Source organism: Acanthochromis polyacanthus, chromosome 8 (assembly GCF_021347895.1).
Source record: "Acanthochromis polyacanthus isolate Apoly-LR-REF ecotype Palm Island chromosome 8, KAUST_Apoly_ChrSc, whole genome shotgun sequence".
Taxonomy (NCBI): Eukaryota; Metazoa; Chordata; class Actinopteri; family Pomacentridae; genus Acanthochromis; species Acanthochromis polyacanthus.
The window spans coordinates 35,174,060-35,189,042 of NC_067120.1; the positions used below are offsets into that span (position 1 = coordinate 35,174,060).

General features: G+C 39.1%; 1 protein-coding gene across 1 annotated transcript in view; it reads right to left on the minus strand.

Moving 5' to 3' along the window:
• snrkb (SNF related kinase b) overlaps window positions 1-12,880 on the minus strand; it is a 28,581-nt gene extending 15,701 nt beyond the window's left edge. Inside the window, 3 exon segments of the mRNA XM_051951652.1 lie at window positions 6,793-7,187; window positions 10,201-10,504; window positions 12,655-12,880. Of these exon segments, the coding sequence (XP_051807612.1) occupies window positions 6,793-7,187; window positions 10,201-10,436 (631 nt within the window). The 5' untranslated portion in view covers window positions 10,437-10,504; window positions 12,655-12,880.
• Window positions 12,881-14,983: the final 2,103 nt, after the last annotated feature.

Below are 14,983 nucleotides of genomic sequence, written 5' to 3' on the forward strand. Positions count from 1 at the left end.
TGATGCGTAATTTGTCAAATTGGAACTAAAACAGGTTAAAGCACCACAAAACTGTTGCATTCAGCCTGTATTTCAGCCTTTTGGGTGTTCAGGGGTGAAAGAAAGCAGCCAAAAGTGCTCCTAAAAGCAAATATTTGGAGAATATTATGAAACTGTCCATTTTATGCGTCTTCAGAGTCTCTTTATGCATCAGGACAAGCTGTGCCCAGAATGACTTTTATCCTCAGAGTTGCACAACGTTCCCCCATAGTGATGCGTCTGTTTTGGATTTTGTTGCTAAGAGGTTTTGTTTTGTTGGCGGCGCTGTTTAACTTCCAGTATGTGTCGATAAAAACAGTCCTGCAGCCTTCAGGTTGATATAAAAACCACAAAGACAAAGACGGTTTGTGTCTAAAGTTCTTCCTTGATCTATAATAAGACGTTTAATGGGGGGGTTCCACTCTCTGCTTCTGTTTCTACATCAAACTTTATATTCACATCACACCATTAAACCAGTTTTATGGTATTAAAGAGCAGCTGTTTCTTCCATCGTATTTCATTTATTCATTCTGCTCTGAAAAGACTTTTCCAGCAGGAGCTTCAGGGCTTCAACTACACGTAGAACCGTCACTTACTACTAATATTAGGAAAAAATTCAGTGTAAGTTGTCTTAAAATGCCTTAAACTGACTTTCTACACAATATTAGACATTTGCAATGTTTGAATTGTGAGTTTTAGTGCTTTCAAACGATGCAAAGTTTGTCAAATTTGTATCAAAACAGAGCAAAGCTTCATAAAACACCACAGCAGTTTTATTCAGCTTGAATCAGGACCGGTGGGTGTTTAGGGGTCAAATAAAGCCTTGGCTCGACGTTTTTGACACCACACATCGCTGTTATCTGACAAAGTTAACACACTTGAGTGAATCTTTCCAGACGATGCTAATTACGGCTCGTTGTGACTGAACAGATCTAAAACAAAAGACATGGTTACCGATTTATAAAACAACACGACGGGCACGGAGTCATTTCAATTAAAGGTCAGAACATAGACCCAGTTTAATCATATAAATAAATACTTTGGGACCATAACTGAGGAAAAACTGAACTTTGATGAAAACTGCAAGTCTGTCTGCAAAAAGGTCAATCAGCGCCTTCACCGCCTCAGAAAACTCACATCTCTACATCGACTGAACAACCTTGACTCTGTTTTATCTTTAATTGAGTCTATTATCTTTCAGTGACAGTTCGGTCAGACCTCTGCTAAAGAGGAGAACTCACTGAACCACATACAGGGGGTCCTTGACTTACATCGGGGGTCCGTTGCTACAGATCAATGTAAGTCGATTTTCGGCGTAAGTCGGAACTCCGGCGAAAATGTAAAAGCCGTTACGTGCATCACGATATCGATCGGTTCTTCGGAAAAGTCACGAATACCAACGCATGTATGAGTCATTTTACAAGGAGATAACAGAATACAGTTGTGTTCATAAGTGTACACACCCTGGCAGAATTTATAAAATGTGTACCATTCTTTAATGAAAACAGGAATGATCAGAGCATATAGAGGCTAAAGCTTGAAGACAATGAGGCTCACCGACAAACTTTACCGCATCAATAATCTGTCCAATAATCTGTGCATTTATTGCTCCAAACCAATTGAAATCCAACATTCTTCATTTCAAACAAACAATTCACCTTAACCGTTTTACCTTCTAGTAGGACTAGACCCGAATTTCCAAATATTCGGTCGTAACTGAGGTATCCGAACATTCATTTTAAGATCCGAATATTCGGATCCCATCATTAATTGGGGCCAAAAATCCTAGAAATCCCAGAAATTGCTATTCGGGTCAGCCCTACCTTATAGACCCAACTCCTGCCCGGACGCAGACTGGTTCCTACTTATAACGTCGCGCTCATCGGATCCTAGAGAGCAAATACAATTGTGTGATAATAAATTGCTTTGTCTGACCACAAACCTTAAATGAATTCCTCTCAGGTTTCTCATTGTGTTTTATTTCTATTTATCTTGATCTTATTTATTTCATCTTATCTTGCTGCTATGCTGGTGAACGGCGGAACACTGAGCACTTTCTTGTCTTGTCACTCAGGTTCAGTGTGTGTTTTGTGCAACCATTTCTTCTGCAAAACAAATCTACCCACCGGTATAAATAAAGCAACCTTGAACCCTTGAACCTTGAGTTTAAATGTGCAGCCACTCAGAACAATCTGTGAAAAGCAGAAGTTCCTCCAGTCCAGCCCTTCCTGTCGTCTTATCTCACATTTTCTTTAGCCGTGTTTAGGTTTGTTCTCCACAACTTGCTCGTGTGAACTAGAATTTGTGGCTGATTTTATCGTCGGCAGAGCGGCCGTCCAAACAGGCGACGACCTTCCTGACGTTCTCTCATGTGTGAATCCAAACACAGCGTTCTCACACATGCATGCAGATGTTACATAAGCGCAGACAGTGTTTATCTTTGTGAGGAGGCTGGAGGCCCCGTGGACTTTCCCGTCTCTCCTCCGCATCACATGACGGTCATCAAACGCACCGTGTCCTCGAACACAACACGGACAGGCAGCGAGGCGGCGGTGGTGAATTAATAAAGGGTTTATGAGTCTCCTTCAGCTAATCTGAGATCGCTGAGGGTCAATCTCTTCTCCTTCTTGTGCAGGATTATAACTCACAGGTCCATAAATACATCAGAGTGTTAGTGAGGCGACGGTACGATCACAACGTCCACAGGTGGAGTTAAACAGGAAAGTGCACTTCAGGGAGGGAGGTAATAAAATAATAAATAAATAAATGGACACGTTTAGAAACAGGAACTAAAAATAAAGGAACTAATGCAACTTGTGCTGAACTTCTGGCTGCATGTGTTTCTTCATCGCTACGAGTTTTTGTGCACGTGAAGCAGAAAACCTCCAGATCATCAAAAAGCAACTTAACCTTCAACATCTTCAGCTTCTAAAAGGACATTATCTGTTGTTTTGACCCATTTGCAGCTCATGTTTTAGCGCTACAATAATGTTTACTTCACAGTTTCTACTGTATTCAAATAATAATCCAATAATATCATTGTTTTCAGAGTAGTATCTCACATCATCTTGCACTGATATTTTTGCATCTTTTTGGGGAGTTTTTGCATCTTTTGTGTCATTTTTGCATCTCTTAGTGACATTTTTGCATCTTTTTGGATAATTTTTGATTCTTTTTGTGCCATTTTTGCATCTTTAAGTGACATTTTTGCATCTTATAGTAACATTTTTGCATATTTTTGGATAATTTTTGAATCCTTTTGTGCCATTTTTGCGTCTTTTAGTGACTTTTTTGCATGTTTTTGGGTCATTTTTGAATCTTTTAGTGACATTTTTGGATCCTTCTTGTCATTTTGCATCTTTTTGTGACTTTTTGCATCTTTTAGTGTAATACAGATTATTTATCTTACTAATTACTTTATTTTAGATTTGTCCTGTTTTGCTGAGTAACATATAATACAATCACAGAAAAAAATAATTTATATAGTTTTTTTAAAATAAAAAAACAGGCTAAAACTGTACATGTCTACATCAAAAATCTGTTGCTTTACATACAGCAATTTATTGTTTCATAATAATTAAAACTTTGTGTATTAAGATATTTGTCCTGTTTTATTAAAGGACACATAATATCTAGCAAAATTAAAGAAATACTGTTAAAAAACCAACAAATTAAAAAAAAAACAGGTCAAAACTGTCAATAATGTGCTTCACAATGAGTGACTGTAAAATTATTATATTTTTTCTGTATTTAAATCAGCTACAAACACAAATATTTTGCAGGTATTCGTAGATATTTTCACCTTTCTTTCCACAGTTTTTTAATTTTACAGCATTTCACCATTTTTCACAGAGGTTCATCTTTTCATTACAGGACTTTTTATTTATTTATTCATCATCTAAGAAGCTGCAATCAGAGAATTCTGATCGTCTTTCTCAAAAATGACTCAAACCAATCCTCTAATCTATTAACAGATTGATGGTTTGCAGCTCTGCGGACATAAATCAGCAGAAACTAACTGCAGTTTCATTTGTATTCGCTGCAGATTCATTCGTAGCTGCGAGAATACGTTGTGCCCAAACTGCAGCCAAAATCCGGCCTCTCGTCCAGCTGAGCCGATAAGACCACCGACCTCCTGCAGCAGACAAATCCCTCATCCGTCTGGTCTAACATCACACCAAACCCAACCACTACGGCTGATGCTCCTCCTGCTACGCTAACGCTCCGCTCTGCAGCGTTTGGTTCCACTGCAGAACGTGAGCGCTTGGCTCATGACCGACTGGGAATGACCCAGATACACACATTAATCCTGAGCCGACACGCAGACACACACACTGATCCATACATAGACACGGAGGCTAACACATACTAGCACATAAATACAGCAGCAGCTACACAGAAACACCTGCACAGGGTCACACACGTGCAAACACACTTGGAATCTGGACTGCTGCTCACGTCAGCAGCTCCATTTGTTTAGTTTTTGCTGCAGAATAACCGCTTTATCGCTTCTTTTAGCGTCTTGTTTTGTCCACAACCAAAAGATGCTCAGTTTTCTGTCACAGAGGAGCAAATAAAACACAAAATATTTAGATTTGTGAAGCCGGAATCAGAGAATTTTGTTCATTTTTTTTGACAGAACGGTCCAGAACAGCTGCTCGTTTTGTCATTTAATGTATTTTTATTTACTAGCAGTATTTCCTCTAGTATATTCTTTTAACCAGCAATGCTTCAGTGCATTAAATACTGGTTAAGTTGCATTTTTGGGTCTATTACCCAACAAACGAACATACGGTAATAAACAATGTCCACAGGAAAAACTCTGCAGTAATTTCTTCTTTCACTATGTGTGGCTGTAAAATTTGACTGTTTTACTGCATATCAATGAGCTAAAAGCATTATTTTGCAGATATTTGCTGCTATTTCCACCTTTTTTAAACATTTTTTTCTATTATGAAACTCTGTCCAGTGTGATAACTTCTTGTTTGTGTTTGTTTTGTAATATTTCTGATCAGTTAAAGATGTTTCCTTAACCGATTTGAAATTCTGGTTACTCATATATGTATTTTCCTTCATAAATGTATGACTTTAAGCCGTATTAAAGGCTCTTTTTGGGGGATTTTGTAGCACGTGCAGTTATAGATCCACTAGTGGGACGTTTGCCATCTTACGTTGTGCTTTGTTTGCTATTAAATAAACTCTGAAGTCACACTGTTTTATCAGCTGCTTTATCTAAAATAAAGAAACAAACCGTGAAACTCAACGTGCATAAAATGTCCTGAAACTACTGAGAAAAAAAATTACAAATTCGAGGTAAAAGGCTAGAAAAGAGAAACTAAACAGACCCTGAAGTCAGACTAAATTTATATGAAAGTTGCACATTTGCAAGTCCATGGTAGAAAACTCCAGAACAAAGATCAAAAAACAAACTCTGAAACCCAACATGACTCCCAAAAATTCAAATCTGAGGGTAGAATTCATGGTAGAAAGCGCCAGAAGAGCTACTAAATGGACCCTGACATGAGATTCTTTTATCTGCAGATTTATCCAAGATCAAGAAACAAACGCTGAAACCCAACATGCAATAAAAGTCCTGAAGTAGTCTGAAAAATGGAAATATGCACATTTTTACACAATTCAGTGGTAGAAACCTCCAGAACAGCAGCTAAATAAACCCTGATCTGAGATTGTTTTTATGAAATTTATATGAAATTTAGTCCACGGCTGAAAGCTCAGGAATGAATATAAACTCTGAAAGACAACATTAAAAGGAAAAATCGGAAATTTGCACATTTAAATTTCCACAGCAAACTCCGATGTAAGATCTGATCTAATCAAGCTGCAACGTTTAATCGATTAACGGGTTATCAGTCAACTATTAAATTATTTTCAATGAAATAGTGGAAAAAACTCTGAATTCTCAGATTTCCGGCTTCCTAAACGTGATTACTTTCTGGTTTCTTTCTTCCTCTGTGGCAGTAAACTGAATATCTTTGAGCTGCTGTGGATAAAACAAGACATTTGCCACCATTTTTTTGGACATTTTATCAATTATTAGTTCAGAAAGGTCTGTATCTCAAAGCTTTATTAATTATTGTTTTCCAGACTCCGTTTCAAGTTCATCTGTGGCTGCCTTCTAACTTAGCAGCTCGTCCTGCTGTCAAATGCTGTTTGACATTTATTGTTTATCAGTTCAAACCACAGTGGTCCTCCACTTATGTCGGGTTCCATTCCTACAGATCTATGCCAGTCGATTTTCACTGTAAGGTGGAACTTTGGTGAAAACGTAAACAAAGCCGTTACGTGCACCACGGTACCAATCAGTTCTTTGGAAAAGTCACGAATACCAATGATAATTTCATTTCCATGGAGACGGCTTTCCTTTTCTTCAAAGCACTGCCATCAGAAGAGTCTGACGTACGCTCAGGAGCCACAATGAAGGGCTAAAAGTTCGTGAACGCAACACAATCCAAGGTGGCGCACAACCGGAGAATGGAAACAAAGCCGTCTTATAGCGCCGTGTGACAAGATATTTTTCCGTTCCACTCGTCTGCTAGTTCTACGTGACCAGTTAAGACGTGACAAAGAAACATCGTAGATCGAGGACGTCGTAAACCGAGGGCCTCCTGTATTGGTTATTAGTCTTTACTGATGACCAATAATCAGCATCAGCCCTAAAACACCAACAGCACCGAGCCCTGACTCCCAGATACAAACCAACATTTCAGCTTCAACAGCCCTGGATGTAAAGTAATAAAAGTTTCTGGTTCTCACCCACAGCTGGAGCATCATACTCTTCTCCCAGCAGGATCTCCGGAGCCGAATACGCCAGCGACCCACAGCTGGTGGCGAGCATCGTCCCCGGCTGGAACAAGTTGCTGAAGCCGAAGTCCGTGAGCTTCACGGCGCCCTGCTGGGGGAAGAACACCACGTTCTCGGGCTTCAGGTCGCGGTGCACCACGTGGAGCCGGTGGCAGTACGAGACGGCGCGAACGATCTGGGCGAAGTGGCGCTTGGCGGTGCCCTCGGCGACGCCGCCCTCGTGGCGCAGGATGTAGTCGTAGAGGTCGCCGCCCTCGGCCAGCTCCATCACCAGGTAGAGGGTGGTCGGCGTGTCGATGACCTCGTAGAGCCGCACCACGTTGGGATGCTGCACCAGCCGCATGCACCTGAAATTATTATTAGAGTTATTAATCATTACTAGAAAATACAGGGAGGATTTTAGTTTCTAATAACATCTACAGTAAAGTTGGATCCAGTGGTGAAGTTCCTTTTAACCCAAAATCTGCCAATGAGTTCAAAAGTCAAGTTATTGTTTTTAGAAAATAGCAAAAATGACACCATTTATCAGAGCTAGAAACTGTAAAAACTGAAAAATTTGTTGGATTTTCCACTTTACTAATTATGTGTTATGTTTAGTCGAGAAAATTAAACCAAGCCTAAAATTGCTAAATCTAAATAAACATTTACTTCCACATTTATTTAGTTTCATAAAATAAACCAATACATTTCTGCACAATTTATAAATTTGTTTTTATTTTTCTTTCTTATAACCCAAAATTACAAAAATGTAAAAATTTGTTGGGTTTTCAACTTTCTGATTGTACCTGAACTAATTAATCCAAGCCTAAAATTGTTAAATAAAAAGAACACTTTTTTTCTACATATATTTTGTTTCATAAAATATTTCTTTTAAATGCAACTCATTTTATTTTTATTTTTTTTCAGATTTATACACAATTTTTTTTCTTACAACCAGAAACTACAAAAACTAAAAAATTAGCTGCATTTTCAACTTTCTGACTGTAGCTGAATTAATTATGTGTGACGTGAGGTTTAGTCGAGAAAATTAATCAAGTCCAACCTTAAAACAGTTCAGTTCAAACAAACACTTTATTCTAGACGTATTTATTTTTAGTTTGTCAGTTTTTATTTCATTCATTGACAAAATTTGCTAAATCAGGAAACTTCACCAAATCCAGGCTTAATTTTTTTTCTTCAGACATTTAGGCCATTTATCAAAACCAGAAGTACCATTCAGTTTGGAAAATAATCCAAATCTAAATTTGAAATTATGACATTTAATCAAAAATCACTTTGTCTCATTTAAAAGTTCACAACAAAGAAACCGCTTGCTCTAACCCGCAACTGTAAAAAACAAAAATTTTGCTCTCCTTGGTCAGATCATGAAGCTATGAATGACTCAGATGTGACCAACACTTAATTAATTAAAAACGAATAAATATATATATATTGAGAGCTAACAATTTTATTTATAGTATTAGTAACACAGGTGGACATGGACATGTATCCAACAAATGCAACTTTACTTCTTTTTTATGGCATTATAAGACATTTTTTATAAGAATTCTCTCTTCTTCTTTGTGGTTTTTCTGTTTCCACAGAGGTGCAGGACTTTATATTCCAGTGAAAAATGAGCCCACAGTGAGTGAAAATGAACCAGGAGCACCCAGAAGCTGCTTGTGCTTCTTTTGTTGCTCAAATGGATCAAACGGTCTAAAATCAGCGCTTCAAATCCCATTAATTCTGACCTACAAAAAAATAGCTGCTTTGTTTTTCAGTGTTTTGAATGTTAATGGATCATCCAGGAGTGGAGGACAGTCTACGTCCACCCATCAAATCAAAAATAATCCACGGACAAAATACTAAAACATGCAGACCAAATCTAAAAAAAAACACTGGGAGAAAAGAATATTTAAAAATATTTTTTTAAATACCAAATAAATCTGGAGTTCCCTTAAAATGTCATTTTTCTCTTGTCCCACCTCCCTGATGGAGAAATTGAAACTCAAATAAACAGTTAAAATGAAACTTAAATCTCCTTTGTTTGGTGTTATATTTTTTTTGATGGTTCTTGCAATTACGGAAAATTGTTTTTAATCAATATAATATTTTGAACAGTAATTATTATACATGGAGCATGTGTCCCACAACATACACTCAACCCCACTGATGACGTTTTATGTTTCGTTTCTGTCATTTGGTGTCTTTTTTCTGTCATTTTCTGTCTTGTTTTTGTCATTTTGTGTCTCATTTCTGTCATTTTGTGTAATTTTCTGTCTGGTTTTAGTCACTTATAATTACACATTTTACATTGCAAAAACTCAAAATCTTACAAAGTCTGTTTGTCTTATTTTTAGTCAAAATGTCTCATCCCACTTGATTTAAGATAATTCACTTCACAAGTGACATTTCAGCAAGACGGAGGGACTTGTCTGAAGACAATGCATCTTAAATATTTTGTTAAGTCAAACAATCTTGAAATGATCTTGTTTTGAGTTGCATTTTACAAGAAAACTCAAAATAAGTTTAACCCTCGTGTCGTCCTGTGGGTCAAAATTGTACCGTTTTAAAGTTTGAAAATGTGGAGAAAAAAATATATTTTCATAATGAAACTTCTGATGTCCACATTTTTGGAAAATTTTTGAACATTTTTGTGGAAAAATAATGTTAAAAATGTTTCTTAAGAACATGACATAAAAATCAACCAAAATCCAGCGAATTTCACTGGATTTTGGTTGATTTTTTGTGAATGTTTTTAAAGATAATATTCAAAGTTTTACTGATATAATGATTTTAGATATTTTTAGGATTTTTGGAAGATTTTTACTCATGTTTGGGAAATATTTACAAGAATTTTCTTGCCAAATTTTGGGGATTTTTTAAAAATCAAACGTTTCAGGGACATTTTTAAGGAATGACTGGAATTGCCTTCCTGAAGGTTTTGCAAATTTTCTGAAATTTGGATTTTTTTTCAGACAAGGAAACAATACTTTTTGGTGAAGATAAATGAAGACAACAGGAGGGTTATACATCTTAAATTAGAAGGTTACATGAAAACAAAAATATGTTTTTGAGTGAAAAACTGTTTTGTTTTTGTTTTTTTTAGCATATCTGGCTTATTTTAAGACACCTAAGCTTAACAATCCTGGTAAAATAGAGCTTAAAATAAGTTTTCCCCGCTAATGTTAAGATCTCAATATTCTAAATATCATATCTTATTTCAAGAAATCTTACCAAGCCATTTTTCACTTGTTCTATTGGCAGATTTTTTTTTCACTTATTTCAAGGTAAAAGTACCGTGAAATAAGTTTTTTTTTTCTTGTTTTGAGAGGGGCATTTTGGCCTGTGTGGCCCAAATCTCCAGCTGTCAGTTCCTACCTCACTTCCTGTAGGAGGTGACTCGTAGCCATCACGTCCAGCTTGGTCTTGTCGATCATCTTGACGGCCACCAGTTGCCCCGTGTTGACGTGTCGGGCCAGTTTAACCACGGCAAAGTGCCCCCTGCCCAGTGTCCGACCCAAGTGGTACAGTCCGCTGAGGTCCGAGCGACCCGGGCTGCTCCGGGGCTCCAGGTGTCCGTCCTGGGTCGAGGTCAGATCCCCGGAGGAGTCCATGATGTTGGAAAACGAAGAGTCGGGACGGCAGCTGGAGGTGGAAGGCGTCCTCAGTGCTGGGAGGTCGCCTGGCAGCACAAAGAAACAACAGCACAGTGAGCCACGGTCCCTCCAGGCACCGGCCCAGAAATAGAGCGATGCCACACATGATTTAACACTAACACGCTCGGCTTCTGGAGGGAGAAACGCTCCAGAGTCTCGGATAACAGTGCAAATGGCACGCCGGATCAATACGGTAACCGGACGCCATGATGTATGTCTGCGGGCGTGCACGTGGGAGCGTGCGTCACCCGGTTCGGTTAAGAGGGTCAGAAGGTGGCATTAGGCCCGATGATGTCACCGCCCAAACGCCTCCCCAGGGTGACGAGTTCAGACGCCATCGCCGTCCTCGTTATCCTCCACCGCTGTTCTGATTTACTGGTTTATCTGGCAGGAAACGGTTCAGGTCAAGAAGAAGCTGCAGCACAACATCAAACGCACACTTTGTGTAGAGCTGAGACACAATTTTACCAACAATATGAGCATCGATGGTTGTTTTGTGTCTCGTTGTCGTTGTTTTGCATCTATTGGTCGTTATTTTTAGTGTCTTTATGGTTGTTAGGAATCTGTGGATGGGGTTGCTTTGTGTCTGTAATTGTTGAGTCTTTATCTGGTTGCTTTCTCGATTTGTTGTTGTTTTGTGTCTCGTTGTGGTCGTTTTGTGTCTCTTTGTGGTTGTGTTGTGTCTCGTGGCTGTTTTGTGTCTCGTTGTGGTCGTTTTGTGTCTCTTTGTGGTTGTGTTGTGTCTGTTGTTGTGTGTCTCATTGTGGCTGTTGTGTGTCTCGTTGTGGCTGTTGTGTGTCTCGTTGTGGCTGTTGTGTGTCTCGTTGTGGCTGTTGTGTGTCTCGTTGTGGCTGTTGTGTGTCTCGTTGTGGCTGTTGTGTGTCTCGTTGTGGCTGTTGTGTGTCTCGTTGTGTGTCTCGTTGTGGCTGTTTTGTTTTGTGTCTCGTTGTGGTTGTTTTGAGTCTATTGGTTGTTAGAGTTAGGAATCTGTGGATGTGGTTGTTTTGCGTCTCTTTGTGGTTGTTTTGTGTCTATTTGTGGTTGTTTTATGTCTCTTGGGGGTTGTTTTGTGTCTCTTTGACATTGTTGTCAGTCTTTTGTGGTTGCTTTCTCCATTTGTTCTTGTTTTGTGTCTCTTTGTAGTTGTTTTGTCTTCTTGTGGTTGCTTTGTGTCTCTTTGTAGCTGTTTTGTTTTTATTTGTTCTTTTTTGTAGTTCTTTTGCTTTTTGTGGTTGTTTTGTGTCTATTAATTATTTTTCACCTCTTTGTGGTTGTGTTGAGTTTATTAGTTGTTATTGTTTGTCTCTGTGGTTGTTTTGTATCTCTTTTGTAGTTGTTTTGTGTCTATTAGTTGTTATTTTTAGATTCTTTGAGGTTTTTTTGCGTCTCCTTGCAGTCATTGTGTGCCTCTTTATCGTTGTTTCAAATCCATTTGTGGTTGTTTTGCGTCTCTTTGTAGTTGTTTTTTGTTTCTGTGGTTTTCTTTTTTTCTGGTTATTTTGTGTCTCTCTGTAGTCATTTTGTGTCTTTGTGGTTGTTTGGTCTCTCAGTGGCTATTTTGAATCTTATTTTGGTTGTCATGAGTTTCTGTGGCTGTTTTCGGTCTCTCCGTAATTGTTTTGTGTATCTTTGTATTCTCATAACTATTTCACCACCACTCTGAACATCTTTTGGAGTCTTCTCTAGGTTGTTATACATCTTTTTGTAGTCATTGCAATGCCTCTCTGTAGTCGTTTTGTGCATCGTGGTAGTCACTTTGTGTCTCTCCCTGGTTGGTTTGTGTTCATTTGAAGACTTTCCAACAACAAATGTTGCAGTCATTTGAAATCAGAAGCCTTCAGGCTGCACTCAGAGCGAAATACTCTCATCAAACGACAACACTTCATCCTGCTCACATCAACATATCAACACTTCACCACCTACAGCTCAGGATCACAGCTGTGCTTAAACACACAGCAGCCTGTCTGGGCCACCGAACCGGACCACCGGGCCAGGCCTGTCCGAGCTAACCACCTGCTACTATCGGTATCAGGTCCACAGCTGTTCTCCACTTGGCCTCAGCTGCAGTCCCGAGTTGGCTCATACTAGTCATGCTGCTGCTGCTCGACACCTCCGAATCCCTCCGAACGTTTCCGAACACAGCCGGAGCCGCAGAACACAGAAAACGGAGACTCACCATCATCTGAGCGGAGAACCGGAGCGGCTCCGGTCGCGGCGGCGGTCCTCCGGTCACTGCACGGCCGCGGCGTCAGACGCAGGAAGCGGCTCCTCTCCGCTCCATGTTACCGGAGTCTCGAGCTGCTCGGTAGTTGGTCTGTCTGTGTGTCCGCGCGCCCGCTGCCCTCCGCACCGACTGCGAAGCAGAGGAACATTCTCGTGCACGTGCAACCAGCCCGTGCGTCCGGCCTCCCTGTGACGTCAGTGCATTCCGATTCGCTCCCACGGCGCGTCATCGCCAGCCGGCGGCCGCGCGCAGTCCAGAGAGGAAAATAACTGAATGGAAGAAATTATATAAGAAGAAGAAGAAAAAGAAGAAGAAGAAGAAGAATTCCATCCTGAAAGCTTCAGTGTGGTACATAGAACATGGAACATTTGATATAGAATATAGAACAATAAACAAGGAACGTATAACATGGAACAAGTAACAGAACAATAAGCATGGAACATGGAACGTGTAACATAGAACATGTAACAGAGCAATAAACATGAGATATAGAACATGGAACTAGGTACATTAAACATTTAACATGGGACATAGCCACATGTAATGCAGAACAATAAACACAGGACATAGAACATGGAATATAGAACACTGACCATGGAACATGTAATATGTAACATACAACATAGAACTCAGAACAAAGAACATGTTGTCAAAGAACACACAGAACATGGAACATAGAACATGGAACATAGAATGAAGAATGAAGAACATACAACACGGAACATAGAACGAAGAACATAGAACACGAAACATAGAACAAAGAACATGAGACGCAGAACAGTATAATAAACCTGGAACACAGAACATGGTACGTAGAACATAGAATTTGGAACATATAACATGGAATTTAGAGCATGGAACTAAGAACATAGAACATGGAACATAGAACGTTAAACACAGAAAATGGAATATACACTATGTAACATGGAACATAGAACTTTCACCACAGAACATGGAACATAGAATATGAAACAGAACATGGAACATAGAACAATAAACATGGACCATAAAACGTGTCACATGGACCACAACAGTAACATAGAGCATAGAACGTTTAAAATGGAACGCGGAACAATGAACTTCCAAGAGGAAACATGAAATAATAAACATGGAAGAGCAAAGATGGAATGTAAACCATAGAACACAGAATATGTAACATGGAACATAGAACATGGAACATAGAACCTGGAATGTGATGACTCAGAGGAGACACGTCAGCTGTCTGTTTCCACTCACTTTACGTCTCTTTCTGTTTTGTTTTTTCTTTCCTTTTCATCTCATTTTGTTCTTTTTGTGCCTCTATTTGCTCATTTTATCATTTGTTATCATTATTATTTTAGATATGCTTTTGCTCATTTTGCTTTTCTTGTTAATGTTCCACCTGTTTTTGTTCCTTTGGCGTCTCCTTTCCCTAATTTTACGGGTCTTCTTGTTTATTCTACATGTCCTTTTGTCTCTCTGCTCCTGTCGCAGATCTGTTTGCCAGTCGTACGTCTCTTTTTGTTCTTTTTGTGTCTCTTTTTTTCTCATTTTGCATCTTTTTGCTCCTTGTGTCTTTAGTTGACATCTCTTTGTAGTGCTTTTATGAAAATCCTCTAATGGTGGTAGTTATTTTTATATGTTCTCTTCTCTCTTCTGCTTTGTTGGTTGACTTTTGGCTCGTTTTGCGTCTCTTTCTGCTGATTTTTCTTTTTGTTTTTGCTCAGTTTGTGTCTCACTGTAATAATCTGGGTTGTGCTCATTGTGCAACAGTTCATTTATACTTATTTAAACTCATTTTGGGTCTTTTTGTTCCTGTTTCTTCCTCCAGGACGATTTAATGTGGAATTACAGTGTGTGAAATGGCATTAAATGATGCTTCCGTGTGTATGTATCCATGTGTTTGATCACATGTGGCTGCATCTGGTGTGTTTCTGTTATAATCAGCTGGTTTTAGATTTCACTGTGAAGCTGCATCAGCCTGCAAGATGATCTCATCCCTTTGTTTCAGCCAAACCTGCAGAATAACAGGGCCATCTAGTGGTTCACTTCTTTCTTTTTTCTTTTTCTTTCTTTTTCTTTCTTTATGCCTACACTTATATATACCACATATACACCCATTTATTGACATGCAAAACAGACAAAGGATTTTGTTTCAATCACACACACACACACACACACACACACACACACACACACACTGACCAGACCCATCTATGACTCCATCACAGGGTTTAATTTCATCATTCGTTCCCTCTCAGCGCCACACAGTTCATGTGATGCCAAGCTGCTGTTTTGTCAC